Source organism: Echeneis naucrates, chromosome 20 (genome assembly GCF_900963305.1).
Source record: "Echeneis naucrates chromosome 20, fEcheNa1.1, whole genome shotgun sequence".
NCBI lineage: Eukaryota > Metazoa > Chordata > Actinopteri > Carangiformes > Echeneidae > Echeneis > Echeneis naucrates.
The window spans coordinates 10,531,214-10,548,294 of NC_042530.1; the positions used below are offsets into that span (position 1 = coordinate 10,531,214).

Here is a 17,081-nt window from a genome sequence, read left to right on the forward strand (position 1 = left end):
TTGCCGCTGAGACTTCCGATTGGCCGCTGACTGTGTCATCGTGACGTTGCTGCGCACTCATTGGTGACTTATCTGCAAGAGGCGGGACCAAGCGCTAAACACGGAAATACAGTTTGTTTTTGTTGAGTCGAGGAGGACTGGCTTACATTGAATTCGCAATGGGTAAATATATATATATATATATATATATATATAAAAATTGTGTTGAGTAGAGAGCATCGGTGTCTATTATTTTTTATTTATACACCCACACGAATCTTTAATGCGGCACATCGGCTTCGTTTGAGAGGTGTAAAGTCTTGTGGTCTGTCGTTGTCACCTCAATTTTCCGTGTAATGTAAGCGACATTTCTTTCCCTTGTAGTGCGTGTTTGCAGTGAGAATCGACTCGACTATTTATCTTTCGATGTGTGTAGTACATGCGGATCATCGGCTGTATGTGTGAATTTGTATTCAATACGAGTCTATATTTACCATATTCACCAACTTTAGGTTTTAACCCTGTGGCTGTGTGCTCCTTCAAGAGTATATTCCACTGCCCTGCAAAATATTCCATTATTCACCTAAATAATCAGTGCCAGAGATCAAAACCCGCCGCACTGAGATTCAAAGCAAAGTTGATCTTATTGATTTTCAAGTGACTACTCACTTCATTTCTCTCATCCCAATCATCACTCCTGTACCCTTATCTGTCTCTTGGTTATATCTCTCTCTCCCAGTGGCTTTGATTGCACTGCTTTCACAAACTCTGCCAAAACCTAATCCCCACTGTGATTATCACATAATGCTCCTGCCTTATTATCAAAATGGAGCAGATTTAGGTTTTGTTGTTGTTAAAGAGTGATAGGCACCAGCTAAAAAATTAAGAGACAATGCATTATGAAGAGAATATAGACTGTATGAAATTGAAGTGTAATCGTGCCTCTGGAATGAAACACTTAGTGTAATGAGTGTATTGTAAGAGAGTCATTGAAGTTAGATTGGGCTGTGATGTCATGAGGAGGTCATAAGGTCATTTTCAGATGAAGGTGAGTGATAAAGGCAGCAGGGTCTTCTGTGCACGTGGAAATAACTCCACCCCAGGGCTACAACTAAAGGTTATATTTTTCTAACCATAAGTGCCAGAGACATTAAGTGTAGAATAATTAGACACGGTGAAAAGTAATCAAATCTTCATAATTTAATCAAAAGTGTAAAATGTAGGGCTGCAGAGTAAATTGAAATAAAATCTGTTGCAATGTGATCAAGACCAGTATCCATATGCAGGAGGTAAAATGTGTCATAACATATCACAGATAAGAAGTATGACGCTACACAGACATAAGGGGATTCTCCAGCAAAACTCAAATTTTTTTAAATGAAAAAATTACCACTCCCACAAAAGCAAAACAAATGAAATTGTTATTGGTATTTAAATTTTTTGGTATTATTATTATTATTATCAATGATAATCGTCATCATCAAGTTTTACATACACTTTACTTACAGAGTAATATATAGATAGGAACTGGCAGATATTTAAATGTTATTGCAGATTGACAATTTGTGAAATTTTATGACCATTTGTTATGCTAAAAAATGTGGAAATCTACATCATACATCATGGTAATCAAGTATCACAGTATTTGTTTTTTTTACATATTTGCATTGCTCTAGCTGTAAATTGCCAGAAGGCACATTATTTTCTTATTTTTTGTAGGAAATCCATGCTTTCAACTTCCAAATTGAGATGAATGTATAATATGTCAATCTGCCGTTATTGCTATAATTTGCAGCAGTTCAATCCTCCAAATTGATTCACAGATACATATCAAAGAGATGTACTTAAAACTTGCATCAGTGGGTTTCATCTGTTGAAGCAGATTTTTAAACCTCTAATCCTGCATATTCTCATAGATTTTGTAGGGGACCCACCTCCCTAGAATCTTCCACTTCTAAACACAATTTAATTGCTACACAGACTAAAGAGGCAGGCAGGATCTTTCCTATTTTATTATCACTATGTTATTCATGCATAAAGAGTAGTGAAGAAATGTACTGATCGAATATTCCTCAGGATAACACATTTTATTTACATGAGGTGAGGTCCCAGTGCTTTCTCATTGACTCCTAAGAAAGACCCAACTTCAGGTCTCTCATTTATTAGTTCCGCTTTTTCTTCCACGTTCATTGTGCCTCGCTGGCCTCTAAATGTTTCATGACTTTTAAGTTGTTTTTTGCAAACCCCTGTACTTATTACTCATACAGCCTTAGCATACTCAACCTTCGTACTCATGAAATCAATTAATTCTCTTCAATAATTTACCTTCTGAGGAAACCAGATTAAGCAGAGCAATTTTTTTTACTGTGTGTCAGATATGGTGTTCTAACTGATGGGGTTTTTTTTGTGTTGTTTTGTTTTTTTTTGTTTTGTTTTGTTTTATCCCAGGCATTAACTTGGCCCTTACCCCATGGCTCGGAGGAGTCTTTGGTGATTAGAGAGAGAAAAGAGCCTTGATAAAGCATTAGTGTGTGACGCACACACACACAGCCTGAAGACCCCTCTGTGCATTTGCGCACATTCATTTTTCATGAAACAGACTCATAACAATTAGTCTGGTTACCGCCTGGGTAATCTTAGTGTCCCTGTAATGCCTGTGGTCTGCTGTATGACATCACTGTCTTAAAAGTTCTAAATCTGACATTCTCATCCGTTTTCATGGTGAGGACATTAGCAGGCCTTGGCTAATAGGCTCGTACTCGTTCCAGGCGAAAGAAGGGCAATAAAGTGAGGGGGCGGGAGAGAGAGAGAGAGAAAACGAGACCGGACTGCTGAGAAAAATAGGTTTTATCCACCACAGCTTTTACACAAATTAATTTACATGAGCAAGAGAAGAAAATGTAAAGTTGTAATCTGCCATGCTTTGCCAGCGCATGGCCTATTTCTCACTACAAGCATCATAGAAACCCAAGTGAACATTTCTGCATTATTTCTGAAAATATATCATGCTAACAACCATGGATAAGTGGTTAGTTATTCGAGCACTACACCATGCCAGGAGCTAAATCGAGGCTTTTGGCCACACAGTTTTCTAACTGTCAATTTTCAATAGCTTTGCAAGTAGCTCCAGAGCGTTTGTCCGTTGCAAAAAAAGTGAAATGCTATCCCCCAGAGGCACTCCACCTTCCCAGCATCCTCCAGTCTTTAGTCCGCTACCCTAAACACTCTCCCTTATCCCTAGACACCAAAGCCAAGGTCAAGAAGAAAGTGTGGCCTTCCTCTGTCTACAGGCTATTCCCTGGATGCCAGCACCTCAGCATAGCTGAGACATGTATGCTTCGGGAATGTTCCCTCCCCGCCTTTATTGTGACCGTCAGTCTGAAGGTCAACTCCAGGGGAGAGGTTTGCGCTTATTTGTTTTTCCCTTCTCACATTTTTTTTCCTCCATAGCTACCCTGGCCCCGAGTTTATTTTCTTGACTGTATCAGTAGACAGTAGCTCCCAGCTGGGGGTTTCATGACGTGTTGTCTAACGTGTCGTCGTCCTTTTCTGTGTCTTTGTCAATCCATCTTTCTGGTGAGTAGTTGTCATTACAGGCTGTTTTCTAGTTTTCGGAGGACCCGGTGCAGCTGCAAGGCTTCAGACTGATGCTCTGTATAATTCTGTTGCCTCGTCTCTCCTTCCTCACACTGGTCATGGCCTCTATTTGCCTTGAAGCGATGTAACAGTGTGTTCCCAGTTAGATTGGATATTGTTGTTGTTGTTGTCGCTGCGGTTGTGGTTGTTGTTGTTGTAGTAGTCTGTAAGCTTTGGCAGTCAGCCTTGAGTCAGTGTGCTATCTTTGTCTGAACATGATGCACAGGCTGAAAGAACAAGTGAAGGAGAGGAGGAAAAGCTCTCATCTGACCTGAATCAAAATACCCTTTAATATTCCAAGGAAGATGTTTTTAAACTATTTTTTAAAGCTCTGATAGAAAAGCAAGACCCAAGACTCTTCAGGTGATTTTCTGTTGATATTCAGCGAGCTCTTGTAACCTGACTTCTGCGTTCTGTCTGTTGCCGACATCCCAAAAGAGTGCATTTTGTCTCAGGGTCAGTTGGTTGGTTGACCCATGACAAAATTATAAAGTCAATATGTTAGGTGTGTGTATGCGTTTGCGTGCATGGGAAGATATCAGAGAAAGCATGTGCCTGCTCTTTAGCTTTTGTGTGCAAATGCATTACTGTCCGTCCTCTAACATACACCATGTCACCACTCTGTAAACACTGGCATTGACTGTGACTTTTGACTATTACATAAGAAACATGGATTTCCAGCTGTCCACATAAAAGCCCTGTAAATTCAAATGCTTAATTTTTATAGGCAGCCCAGCATTGACTGAAGTGTCAGCTTGTTATATATTTGCCAAGTGCTGCAAGTCTGAAGGGAAGCTGTCAATAGCAATCCCAGCTATTGATATGGCAGTGGGCAGGAGATGTTACTTGGCCCCCGACTCCGGCATCCCTCTGATCCCTTTACATCATAATTACATTAATATTGACAGACCCTTGACAATAGTCACATTACTATTGATAGGTGGCTGTCAATACCGTGTTTGCCCAAATAAAACATATTCATTCATAACTTGTAAACTGCTCGATAAAAGGCTTTGAAAAGAATATTGGACCAGGCCGGGTTTACTTTCCCGTGAGGTCTGCTGCTGTGGCGAGGATTTCCACCACGTGGCTGTGTGTGCGCGCAAATGTGTGCAACTATGGACTGATAGATTAACTTGGCCCTGTATTAGAGCCACCCTTGACATACATGTAGTCGCATATTCATAAACACACACACACGAACAAATATAATCTGCACATTTTCTCCCATCAAGAAAAAACTTTCAGATTAAGCTAAACAAATGGAGTCTATTTATTGGTTAGCATACACATTCAGACTACTTCTCTCTTTTTTTTTTTTTTAATCCAAACTCTACCTCCATCACAGGCAAGGTTCTAGTCACTAAACATGGCAGCATTTCAAATGCAGCTCAATGAATTTGTCACACCTGCTTACTTCAGCGTGAATTCACTCTTTTTTTCATTCATTTGCTAATTCTAACTTAGTTGAACCGTGTTCCCTGGCTCTATTGAAACATCATGAATACACAGATGGTCCCATGCACCACAATAAGCCCAAGCACTGCCACCATATATTAGAGTTTTGTTGTTGTTTTTTTTCACCTCCCCGAGAAATGTCTAAAGTGACCATCATCTCTCTCTCTTTATGTCAAATCTGCCATATTTACCAAGCTGAAATCTCTTTTAAAGCTTCATGACAAATCCTGTTCAGCGAGACACTCAAGCCACTGTCAAAATAGGGCCTGTCTGCGGCCCTTTGGCTCTGTCTCTCCTTGTGTTAGTTGGTCTTCCACTTTTTAAGCGTTTCATTTGAGGAAAGGGTAGATAAAACTGGGGGGGACTGTGAGCAGTTTGGAACGTATGCAGCACAAAGTAGTCCAGACGTTGCAATGGTGAGATCCCATATGGAGTCAACTCTGGGGGGAAGGAAATTGTTCCACATTTGGCAGATGTTTACGGTGTACCAGAGACTGTGCCGTTAGCCTAATCCCTAGTGATGTGATTTGTACACACACCCCTATCTCCAGAGGGAGCAGGCACCAAGAGGGCTTCCTAGGGCTTCGCCTCCTCTCTCTCTCTCTCTCTCTCTCTCTCTCTCTCTCTCTCTCTCTCTCTCTCTCTCTCTCTCTCTCTCTCTCTCTCTCTCTCACTCTCTCTGTCTCTGTGTGTGTGTGTGTGTTTATACACTGGAGAGAGCCGTCTAAGACCCCCTGTTCCTTTGCATTGCGCAGCTCAAAGGTTGCATTAAGGACGGGTTTTACATGTGAAAAGTGATTTCCGTTCCTATGTATAGAGAAAAAAATAACCTTCCTAACAGGATGGGCTTCACCTCCAGGGCCTCATTCCTCCAACAACTGAGCTGTTCTTTTAATGGATGTGCTTCTTTCTACATTTTGTTGGTATTCTTAACATTTATCGATCAAGTGTAGTGTTGCCTGAATTTTATCATTTCTACTATTGTATTACTGGTCTTGTTATTGTAATGTTTAAACTATCTTCGGGGATAGCGCTGTTGCCCACTTTAGTCAGAGTCAGGCTGTAACAAGATCTCAGTGTCTTTATCTTTGTGCATGATATATGAAAAGCAAAATTGAAAAACATGATTAACACATACATCTTTTTTTCCCAGCAGGTCTGGAACGCGAGGACAACCAAGAAGGCCTAGCCAGACATGTCAGAACCAAAAGTGGGACTGAGCTGCAGAGCCCGGTGTTACGCATCAGCCAGTTGGATGCCCTTGAGCTAGACTTAGCTCTAGAGCAGCTGGTATGGACCCAGTTCTCCCAGTGCTTCCAGAATTTCCGCCCTGGCCTCCTCACCCCTGTGGAGCCTGAGCTAAGGGCTCTGCTGCAGCTGCTCGTGTGGAGGTTCACACTGTATTCCAGCAGCGCCACTGTGGGCCAGTCTTTACTCAGCCTGCGCTACCACAACGCTCTTTCGTCATCTCCCAACTACAGACCTCTGTCCCGCCGACAGAAGCTATGTCTGGCCCTGCTCAGCGTAGGTCCCCGCTGGTTGCAGGAGCGTTCCCATAGCCTGCTGCTGTATTTGGGTTTGAGCACAGGGGGCCAAACCTCTGAAAGAGATAATGGTTTGCTCCAAAACGGTCGTACAGTCCTGACCCTTGTTTCCGGTATTGCCCAGGTCACAAGTATCATTAATTTCCTTGTGTTCTTAAGGAAAGGTCGTCATCCTTTCCTGGCTGAAAGGATCGTGGGAGCTCAGGCAGTTTTCAGCAAGCCAAATGTAGTCAGAGACATAACCTACCAGTACATGAACCGGGAGCTGTTATGGCATGGCTTTGCTGAATTCCTCATCTTCCTGTTACCACTGATCAATACAAGGAAACTGAAGGCGACACTGTATACGATTGCTTTTGGGAAGGAAAGTGCGAATGATGAAGGAGGGAGGGACATGCAAGGCTTGTGGAAAGAGTGTGGACTATGTGGAGAGTGGCCCACCATGCCTCACACAGTGGGCTGTCAACATGTTTTCTGCTATTACTGCATCAAAAGCCACAGCATTGCAGAAACTTGCCTCACCTGTCCCAAATGTGGCACAGAGGCAGACCAACTTGAGCCAGTCAAGGTGGACGTAGAAATGATCAGTAGGCAATGATGTGAACAAAAAATTGTGAGTTTGTTTCACAATTTAGCAGTAGTAGCAAGTAGCAAGAAAAATTGAAAATGGTAATTTATAATTTTATAGCTGTACAAATTAAAAACATATGGAGTGAACAGATTGATCATATTATTATGCTAATTTATATAAAAGTTTACCACATTTTGATACATTTAACACAGAACAGAATTAAATGAAAATATTGAGAAGCTGGCCAAGAGTTGCTGTGTTGTGAGCAGCCCTCCTTTTAGAGGATAGTCATGTGTGAGTTTATGACTGGACTTCAGTCTTTATGATGTCTGTGTCTTTTCTGAACACACATCGACCTGCTATGTTTAATGTATGTGTGCATATATTGACAAATCCTCTGCCCCTTCTGTTTCTCCAGCTGGACTTTGGACAGAACTATTTGTCTTTGGTGCACTGAACGGACTAGAGAGAACCACACAGAGCATATATTTGATGAGTGAACGTGTTGATTTATGCTCCAAATTGGCAGCGTGTGTGTGTGTGTGTGTGTGTGTGTTTGTTGAAATGGGAATATTTGTTCTGATGAAAAATGCAGAAAGTCAGCTGAATAAATAATGGGAGAATTTCTGATGCCTCTCATCATTGCCAAATTAGCATTTGTTGTGTATTTTGTGCCTAAATTGTATTTCAACATCATTAAAATTGATAGAGTGCTACCTCTTGGGTGTTTATTTAGTTAAGTGGAGGAGAGAGAGATGAGGTAAAGTTATAACAATCAGCACACTTCTCTCTAGACAGGCTTGGTCGTTCTAACTCCCATTATCCATTTTCACAGCACCCCAACATGTTCAAGATCAAGGGGGCAGCCGGGGGCTTGGATTGACTCACACATATACGCACAGACTTGACAGCCAGCCTCTCTTTTCCCTTGGCCTTTCTCTCTTTTGCTGCCTTTCCATCTCTCTCCCTCTGTAATCTCCAGGGCCCTCGCCCCTATAAGACTGTAGTAAACTGTACCAAAACCCTGGCAGTCGTCTCCTTCCTCGCAGGCGAATTACTCTCTAATCCCTGTAATGAGTCCAAAGATGCTTATTTATGCTAGAGTTAACCTCCACCAGTGAGCCCAGCCCCAGGCCAAACACACCCCAGCTGAGTGAAGCCTTTCCTGGGCTGACGAGAGGAGTGGGGAAGGGTGCGGGGGGGAACTACCTCCCACTTCTCCTTCCCTCCCCCTCCCTCCCCTCTCCCGCTCTCATCACTAGGGTTTAATTGCTGATTGCTGAGACGATCAATTGGAACTGCAGGCGTGATAGAAAGCCTATTGCGCAGAGCTGGTCTCAGATCTACTGGCTTAGAGAGACATACACACTTTTTCCCTCAGATGAGGTTAATATTTCTGTTGAGCAGAGAGGATAAAGTATGAAATGTTTGTCCTCATTAGGTCCAAGAATCCCCCAAAGCAAACTGGGCAGTTGTACTGACAGGGTTGACTGTTGACTTTCTAACAAACCTCACCGGTTTGTAGAGTATATGCTGTAGATTATATGTCCTTGGAGGTAATATAAGTCAAAAATTAAATTTTAAGGTTTAGAGTCTATATGGAAGTATCCCCTCACTGGATTAAAGCAAATTCTGCACCCTGAGGTGGCGTTTTCAGTCCTATACAATGATTGGTCTTGACATTAGGTGAAAAAAAAAAACAAAACTCATCACGTGGTCACATCCCTGAATTCCTTTCTCACATCAAGGACATTTTAACAAATGAATTCCAGAGCAATGCATAAAAAGGCAGTGACGGGAAAGACTACTTGTCAATATTTTATGCACTACATTACATTAATGTACGGTGAGTCCCATAAAATGAGATTAAGGAGATGTTTGAGATTAAGGATGCATATATGAGCAACCTTAATGCTACTGGGACATGTCATTGTCTTAACATTCAGACAGACGTACAATCCAAACCTTTTTGCAGATATTACTCGACAACTCCCATCCCCAATCCCCAGGAAAGAGAATAGATAAAGAAGAAACAGTGCATTAAAGTCTATTAATTGAGTTAGGCCATGGATTGAATTAGTTGGAAGTTGGAACAGGGCTCTGGACTTAAGGAAGGTAGCTGGGGCTCCGTTAAGCCTATCTGTCTTTGGATCTTTTCTAATTCACTGGCTCCGTGTGGAGAAGAAAAAGAGGAAGAAGCTCAGATTCCCAGCGGCTATGCAAAGCAATCTGCACATTCACACGCAGCCATTTAGGGAGCAAATTGGCCCTGTGCCCCCTCTGACGAAGGTTTTAAGAGAAAGGGAATTAGGGCGTTGAATCCCTAACTAGATCTCCTTCTTTGATGAGCCTCTTTATCCGCCTGTCCCTCATCTCCATTTCTTTGATGTGAGGCATTGATTTTCCTGATTAAATAGTTTTTAAAGTAAAAAGCTCTTCTCTGGGCTCTGTAATACTGGGTACTTTACTGTACCTATTGTAGGTTCGTTTTGTGTGCATGCTTGTTGAATAGTCCATCTGTAGTATTCTTTAATTGGAGCCCTTGGCTTGCAGATACTAATAAGGATAGTACAATAGTTTTGATTCGTATATGCATATTTTTCTCTGAGAAAGAATTATCATTTAAGCTTATGCCTGGCTTTTACCTCTTCATTTGAAATGGCTGGAAGGATGCACAAAGCCCTATGCATCGCTAATGAAATTAAAGAGTAGAAACGCCCGTGCTTTTCCATCTCTGGTGCTTCTGCTGTGGGTGTAAGCTTCTACCTACTTTTCAGCAGCTAAGGGAATTGCACCCCTCTTGTAATGGAAGATATTTCCAACAACTGACATCACTTTCAAAGAGCGAATGACATTATTTTCATGCCAAGAAAACATGAAACAAAAAATGCACCAGCTATTTGTTGACACCTCAGAGGATTTTTGACACCTGTACATATTTTTCTTGTGGCATGTCCAATATGTCAATAGGAGTTACAAGTATCTCTCATATTTCATCTATTCAATAAAAGATGTGCCAAACACAAAACACCAAAATTCCTCCAAGGTAGTGAAATCCTAGGTGTGCTCAAGTTCAGGGCTGCAGCCTCTGCAGGTACCTGTGTTATGAGAGTTCTTTCAACACCTGCCGGGCTTTGGATACCACCGGGCCCAATTATCTTAGTCTGCCGTCTCTTTTTAACCACCTCTTCAGTCTAACAGGTCAGGGGGACAATCAATCACACCTAAAATAAGGAAGTAATTTCCTGAGATTTTATCATGGTGGTGTGGTTTTGTCTGGTTGCATTTCAGAACTTGAGAGAGATGAAGCGACACTGGTTTGGGAATATACAGAATTTGGCCTTTTCCTTTTTTTGTTCTCAAGAGGCAGAATAATTAGAGATATTTGGAATCTATATATACACCTCAGTATGTGTAGTTTGGAAGAGCAAACACACAGATCGAGGCTATGGACAAAAATATCCTATATCCTATAATTTGTTGATAAAAGTTTCTTAAATGTATGACCTAAATGAGTTTCAGTATAAGTGATATCCTTCTCATCCACATCAAAAACAACATCCCCATATAAATTCAAAAAGAGATTACATTAGCATTAACAGAAGCTCTATTAACTATCTTGTTTGAACAGAATTTTTAAAACTTGGCAGGTTTTTTTTTCCATTAAATGCAGATAAATTGTATTTAAATCACATTTTTTAAAACACTCTACAGATATTTCTAATGTATGAATAAATCTGTATGGTCTGAACATCCCATCATATTTTTCCCCAAAGCACCACAGAATGCTGTTTTTGTAGATCCCAAAAATGTATTCTGACTGAACATTAAATTGCGATGTTGTTTTGCAAGGGTGTTACAGCCAATTTTATATCTCGCATTCTCTCGCTCAAACACAGGGCTAAAGAGTTGGGAGCAAACTTTACCTGACCTGTCCTCTGATTGGACGAGCCAGGACAGGAGTAGCAAGGGCATGATGGGGGATTATAGGCAGGTGTGGTGTGGTGTGCCTGGGGTAAGATCTACCAAAGCCAAGCCTGTTTGTGTGTGCACATCTTCCAGTCTGTGCGTGTGTTTAGCAATCTCAGTCCTCTTCCTACTGATGTCGAGAACAGACTAAATGAGCAATAATCTGCACACATCCCTCCAGATGTCCTGGTGAATTTCCTGTGGCTTAGGGCACCAGCTGAGCTCTTTGAAAGTTTTGATAACTTCTGCAAATGTGATTGAACCTCTGCTTGTTCAGGAATGTTGTGCAGGACACAATGTGCTTATTCCCATTTCCCCTCAAAGAGATGAAAAAGAAGGCATCCACTTTCTCCGGTACCGGAGCACCTTTTGGCACAATACAGTCACATGCGCTCTTTAAAATGACTGTTAGACAAATTTGTTTGATGTTTGGTGTAAAGGCTGAGAAATTAAAATTTATATAATGTTATTCTGACAGGCTTTTTTATGCACCTCTTCCTACTTTGTTCATTGTGCATCAAGGTTGCTCAAAGATGCATTTTAAAATGTTACAATGTGCTTTGTATCCAGTTTTAAAGAGCATAAATTAGATGCATTATGCAAAACAAATAAAAAGGATGTCTTCATTGTTCTTTTGGTACCAACAACAACATGGAGCATTGATGCTTAGTTGTTGTTGTTGTTTTTTTTTTTTTATTGCTGCAGCTCAGGCCACAGACTCATTTCTAAAAATATGGCTCTGATCATTGTGCAATCAACCAGAAGTTGTCAGTGACAACAGAGGAAGACGGTGTCGTAGAACAGAGCTTTATTGCCCATCATCTGTCAATCAGTGCTACGAGAAAGGCCTCAATTCACACAAGAAACCGAATACAAGGAGCACATGAATATTTGATAATGTCCTTCCAATCTGACTGGCATTACTTCAATTCATTGACTAAAATTTAATTTCCCATATCTCAGAGCCAAATTGAGAACAAAAACATGAAAAAATGTAGAAGTGAAATGTAATAATGGCCAAGGATGGAAATGTCAATAAAGCAGCCTCTCTCAGGCATAGACAGAGGCATCAACCCAGTATGTAAGGATAATATAGAATTTCTGTCTGGAAAATGTAACAAGAGGAATTTCTAAATTACATGTGTAGGCAACATAGTGAACAATGAGGGCAGCAGGCAGAAAAAGCCTAACCCTGTTAAGTATGAGGCTGCCAGGTAATGACAATGTATTTGTGCATTTCAGCATCTTGGAATCTACGGCTTCCAAGGGAAGAAATAAACATATTTTTTGTGGTTACCATGGATACCTGTCTGTGAAGCTTTTGCTGTGAGTCTTGACTCCTCCAGGAGATCAGTGAACCGCATGTGTCAGCCAACATTAACCTGCTCAGTCCAACAGATGCGCAGAGACACACATGCACGAGGAAGGATAATAAACATGCACATTAACCTCCTCATGTCAACACAGCGTACAGCGCAAACCAAAATGCTGCTTCTAAACACGCAAATGCACAGTTGTGAATAGAGTTTTACGTCGTCACAGCTGAAATACCCCTGAGCAAACAACAAAAACTTTTATTGTCTTGTTCCGCTCATGAGATTTAAGCCTACTGTGTTGCTAGTTCTCTCCAAACGTTCAAAGACTTCTCTGCTGAAGATTGTACAACAATCTATTCTTATTCTTTCCCAATATTTTTATTTTTATTTTTCATGCATGTGCACTGCTTTAGCTTAATGTGTAGAGCATTCAACCAGGGTTAGAGAATTGTTCCAGCTGGGACCATGTTAACTACATTATGCATTTCTGTCCCTATAACACCCACCAAATTAATATATATGCATACGATACCTGACCCTGTCAGAGAAGGGCCAGCTATGGTGTGGAATGATAAGAAATGTACAGCCTGTGCCTGTGTTTTACTCACTTCATGGCATCTTTTTCTTTACATAACTATCTCAAATCCAAATCCTCAAAATAAAAACCAATTTTTGTAAAGATCAGTTTTCCAAGATTAGAACTTTTGTGGTTTGGACCCAGTACAATGTTCTCCTCCAGGAAGAAACGCTAGATGGTTTATTAACTAGAGAATTTTTTTTTTTTTTTTAAAGGGACATAAATTAGGGCCCTGGATTTTCTGAAATTCTAATTTCTGGCATTTTCAATGTCTCTGTTTTCATCTTCTTCACTAACATGCAAGATCTTTTTCTGTAGGGCCCCTAACTGACACTCTGGGCTCACTGTCAAGTATTATGTTCTCAAGTGTTTGTGCTTGTCTTCTGTGCCAAGCTGCTGGAGTCCTTTCTGCCCCATCCCAAAGGTTTACACAACGTTCAGCAGTCATACCTCTGATTGTCTATCTGGGAGCACGGTGTGTTTTCCCTCAAAGTCAAATTAAAAAGGTATGCCAGAAAAGACACTGTATCTGCAATTCAGAACACATTTTTCTATCAGACAGGAGATATATTGCCGACTAAGTATTGTCAGATGTTGGCAAATTCCACATATTTTTCATATCCGGCCCCCTGAAACTTGGGGCTGCTTCAAGACTCAAGGCACATCATCGACAAAGACTCTGTTTGACCTTAGGAGCACAGGCTGAAATGAAGCAAATATCCATTCTGTTTTCTGCAAAAATATTTTCTCTGATATAAATGCAATATCACTGGCCATAAATCATTTAGTAAATCATTTGAAAAACACATTTATTTGGGAGCTGTTCATCAATAAATGTGGCTCCTGTGGAAGGTTTTATTTATATATTCATGCATTCAATAGATTCAGTTATTCATGTATTCACTCATTCACGAGGCCTAGTCAGTGGCTATGCGTCAGGCCCCAGTGTGTTTGCGTGTGTGTGTGTGTGTGACCTGCGGCGCAGCACTGCTATGCTGTGGGCTAGTGCTCTTCCCCAGGGGGCTCTCATCTTTTACTGAGCCTTGACAGAAGATGGAGGCTGGGAGAGGGGTCCGCTGCATTAAAAAGCCTTTACCTAGCTCTGATTTATCACCCCTGCCTCACACATGCACACCCACACACAGACACACTCGCGCATACACATACGCAGACACACACACAGAAACCTGTCTGCCAACTCCACGCCATCTCACCATTCCTCGCCGCAGCTAGACGCTACACTCTATCAAACACGCGGCCGACCTATAGATGCACACGTGCATACACAAACACACGCAGAGTCAAACGGACACACATTCACACACCATCAAACACATACTCATTCCATCATAAGATGGCTGCCTCGGAGAAAGAGTGAGGGGCCGAGGCGCCACACTCTGCACCACAGTGGTGATTTTGCATTTTAATGGTACTTCTCCTCTCCTTCCTCCACCTCCCTCTCGCTCGCTTTCTCTCCCTCCTCCATTGGTAATTCTGGTGAGTTGCATGCAGGCGGCAAGTCACCAGCTCCCTCCCCACAGAAGACGGCGCAACACAATTACTGCACAGCATATCCTGCGTAAGTCACCTGCAAATGGCTGCATTTGAATTTGCCGGTCATATTGGAGGTGATGGAGGAGAGTGTGTTCGCACTATATGGAGGAAGTAGATTGTCATTACGCCACAACAGGCAGCAAAGGATGCTAGAGGACAACGTGTTCATGCGCTCTGTATGAACCCGAAGACACCCACACACACCAACACAACAAATAAGAACAAGAAGAATATGTTCAGAAGAAACTAATTCAGTGCGCACACGTTTACCTTGACGCGAGATATGGACAAAGGTGAACATTGGTTTTAAAATGTACAAATGAACAACAAACACAAAAATACGCACGCACAAATTCACACGCACACACACACACACACACACACACACACAGGACTTTGTCCTTGAGAGGGTCCAAGACTTGGTAATCATATTCATTCATTCATTCATACATATGGGTGGAATACATTTGCTCCATCTCCGCTCAAGTTATTGCATGAGTGCTGATAAAAACTGGGAACAAAAAAGAAAGAAAAGAGAAAAGAAATAGAGGGAATGAATTTAATCTCAGAATAATATCTTCTTTCCCTCAACACATTAATATAAGTTGACTACAAAAGAAGTTATATGTTTAGCATTACTAATTTTTCTGATTCATATTCAACCTATGTTCAGTTATGTTATGCCACGATCTCCCTTGCACAAAAGTATGGTGACACAATTGATCATGAATGAGAAAAGGAGCAACTTTTCTGGTTGCACAACAGTATGTGACAACAGTAATATTAGACTTTTTGATCTCGTTTGATTGAGAACTGGATCAGATTTACAGGTTAAGCTATGCGAAGGCTCAGAGCAACAAGATACTTTAAAACAATCAAAATTAAACAACAGAACTGAGAATTGCCTCGAAGAAACCCAAAGTGGTTTATAAAGCTTACTATTTAAGCTTTCATCTGCGCATTTTATCGCCCCTATGTATATAATTATTACAAGCATTTATGTGGCATTTTTATATGTATAAAAAAAAAATCAATGATATTGTGCTTTTGATGTGTGTATCAGTGCTGAAGGGCATCAATTTTCTTTGGAGAGCAATAACCAAAGCAGTTCATAAAACATTTTAGGAATTACAAAGCAGTGACCGGGTCAGGGAAGTGCATTGAAATATGAAAGGAAAAAAAATGGTAAAAATGAAAATTTTCTCTTAGCAAGTTCGAGATTCAAAAGCATGTCTTACAGCCTGCGTCCATATGCATGTGATCCAAGCAAGCATGTGATCCAAGCAAGCATCTGATGCTCTGTAGTGTGAAATTTAAACCTTTTGTGTTTGCTAGCCAGTGCTACCTTAGATGTTGTTAAAAAAAAAAAAAGTGAGCTTCTCCACACATCAACACAGTGTCTGTGTGTGTGTGTATGCCACCAACTGCATGTGTTTTTGAAAGAAGAGCACAAGAAGAATAGATGACTGGTAATGGAATCATTTTTCACTTGTTCTAAAGGAGATTGTAAAAGAAATCATGATAGTAACACTGTTCAGCCTGAAAATGAGAATAAAGCCTTCATTTAACTTAAAAGTCGATGAAGTTTGGAAAAAGCGCATTTTCAAAATAAGTGAACACAAACAATAATGAGAAGCAACAATGTTTTAATCTTTTCCTGTTGTACCACTGATTACTGTTAACAAATTTACATTTACATAACATCCATGATGTATGTGATAAAAGCACTTTAATATGTTTTCCTTGTGTGAAAACTCTGAGTCACAGATAAACTGTACGTGCCCTATCTCTCGCTAGTTTACAGTTAGATGCTCATGATCTGTGTGTGTTTGCCTGAATTGTCAAGTAAAATCATTTGTCTTTAAAAGCTGTAACATTATGCTATTAATCTGTACCTTTGTGTGTGTGCTGTCTAAATGGAGGGTGTGAGCCAGGATGCTGCAGCTGTTGCCTCCAAATCCATAATTTATTGTTGGGAATGCTACAATCTAGATTACATATATTGCATCTTAAAAGAGCATTTTCCCATATACAGCAATCTACGGCTCATCAAAATTCATTCAGCTTCAGCATAAACAATCCCCTTGTCCTCTCACCCTTGCATATATGTGTGCATGTGTGTGTGCGTATACATGTATTTGTCTGTATGGCATAAACAATCCCCTACTCCTGTCAGGAACACAGAGTGATCCATCAGTTTCTCCACAGAAAACCAATTTCACTGGAGATGTTCAGTTTTTCACAGACACAAACCACCTATCCTTGCAGTGGGGGGGGGGGGGGGGGGGGGGTGCACACACATACAGAGATAAAGAAAGAGGGAGAAGAATGGCAAAGAAATAGAAGGGGAAGGAGAGGGGACATGTGAGGCTAAATTGAAAGAGAAGGATGGAAGAATAAGGGAAAATAAAAAAAGACCAATCTTGCTATGTTAAATAGGACACACTGTTATTTGCTATCTCATCAGTTCAATACAG

General features: G+C 40.9%; 1 protein-coding gene across 3 annotated transcripts; it reads left to right on the forward strand.

Annotated features, from left to right (window-relative positions):
- Positions 1-111: 111 nt before the first annotated feature.
- Positions 112-7,999, forward strand: pex2 (peroxisomal biogenesis factor 2). Of its 3 annotated transcripts, XM_029529314.1 has the most exons (3): positions 112-162; positions 3,221-3,381; positions 6,230-7,999. In XM_029529314.1, the coding sequence occupies exons 2-3, from the start codon at positions 3,309-3,311 to the stop codon at positions 7,213-7,215; spliced, it is 1,059 nt and encodes a 352-aa protein (XP_029385174.1). In that variant the 5' UTR covers positions 112-162; positions 3,221-3,308; the 3' UTR covers positions 7,216-7,999. The 3 variants fall into 3 exon arrangements, with proteins under 3 accessions (XP_029385174.1, XP_029385175.1, XP_029385176.1); XM_029529315.1 differs by lacking the exon at positions 3,221-3,381 and having other exon boundaries at positions 123-162; positions 6,227-7,999; XM_029529316.1 differs by lacking the exon at positions 3,221-3,381 and having other exon boundaries at positions 138-162.
- Positions 8,000-17,081: the final 9,082 nt, after the last annotated feature.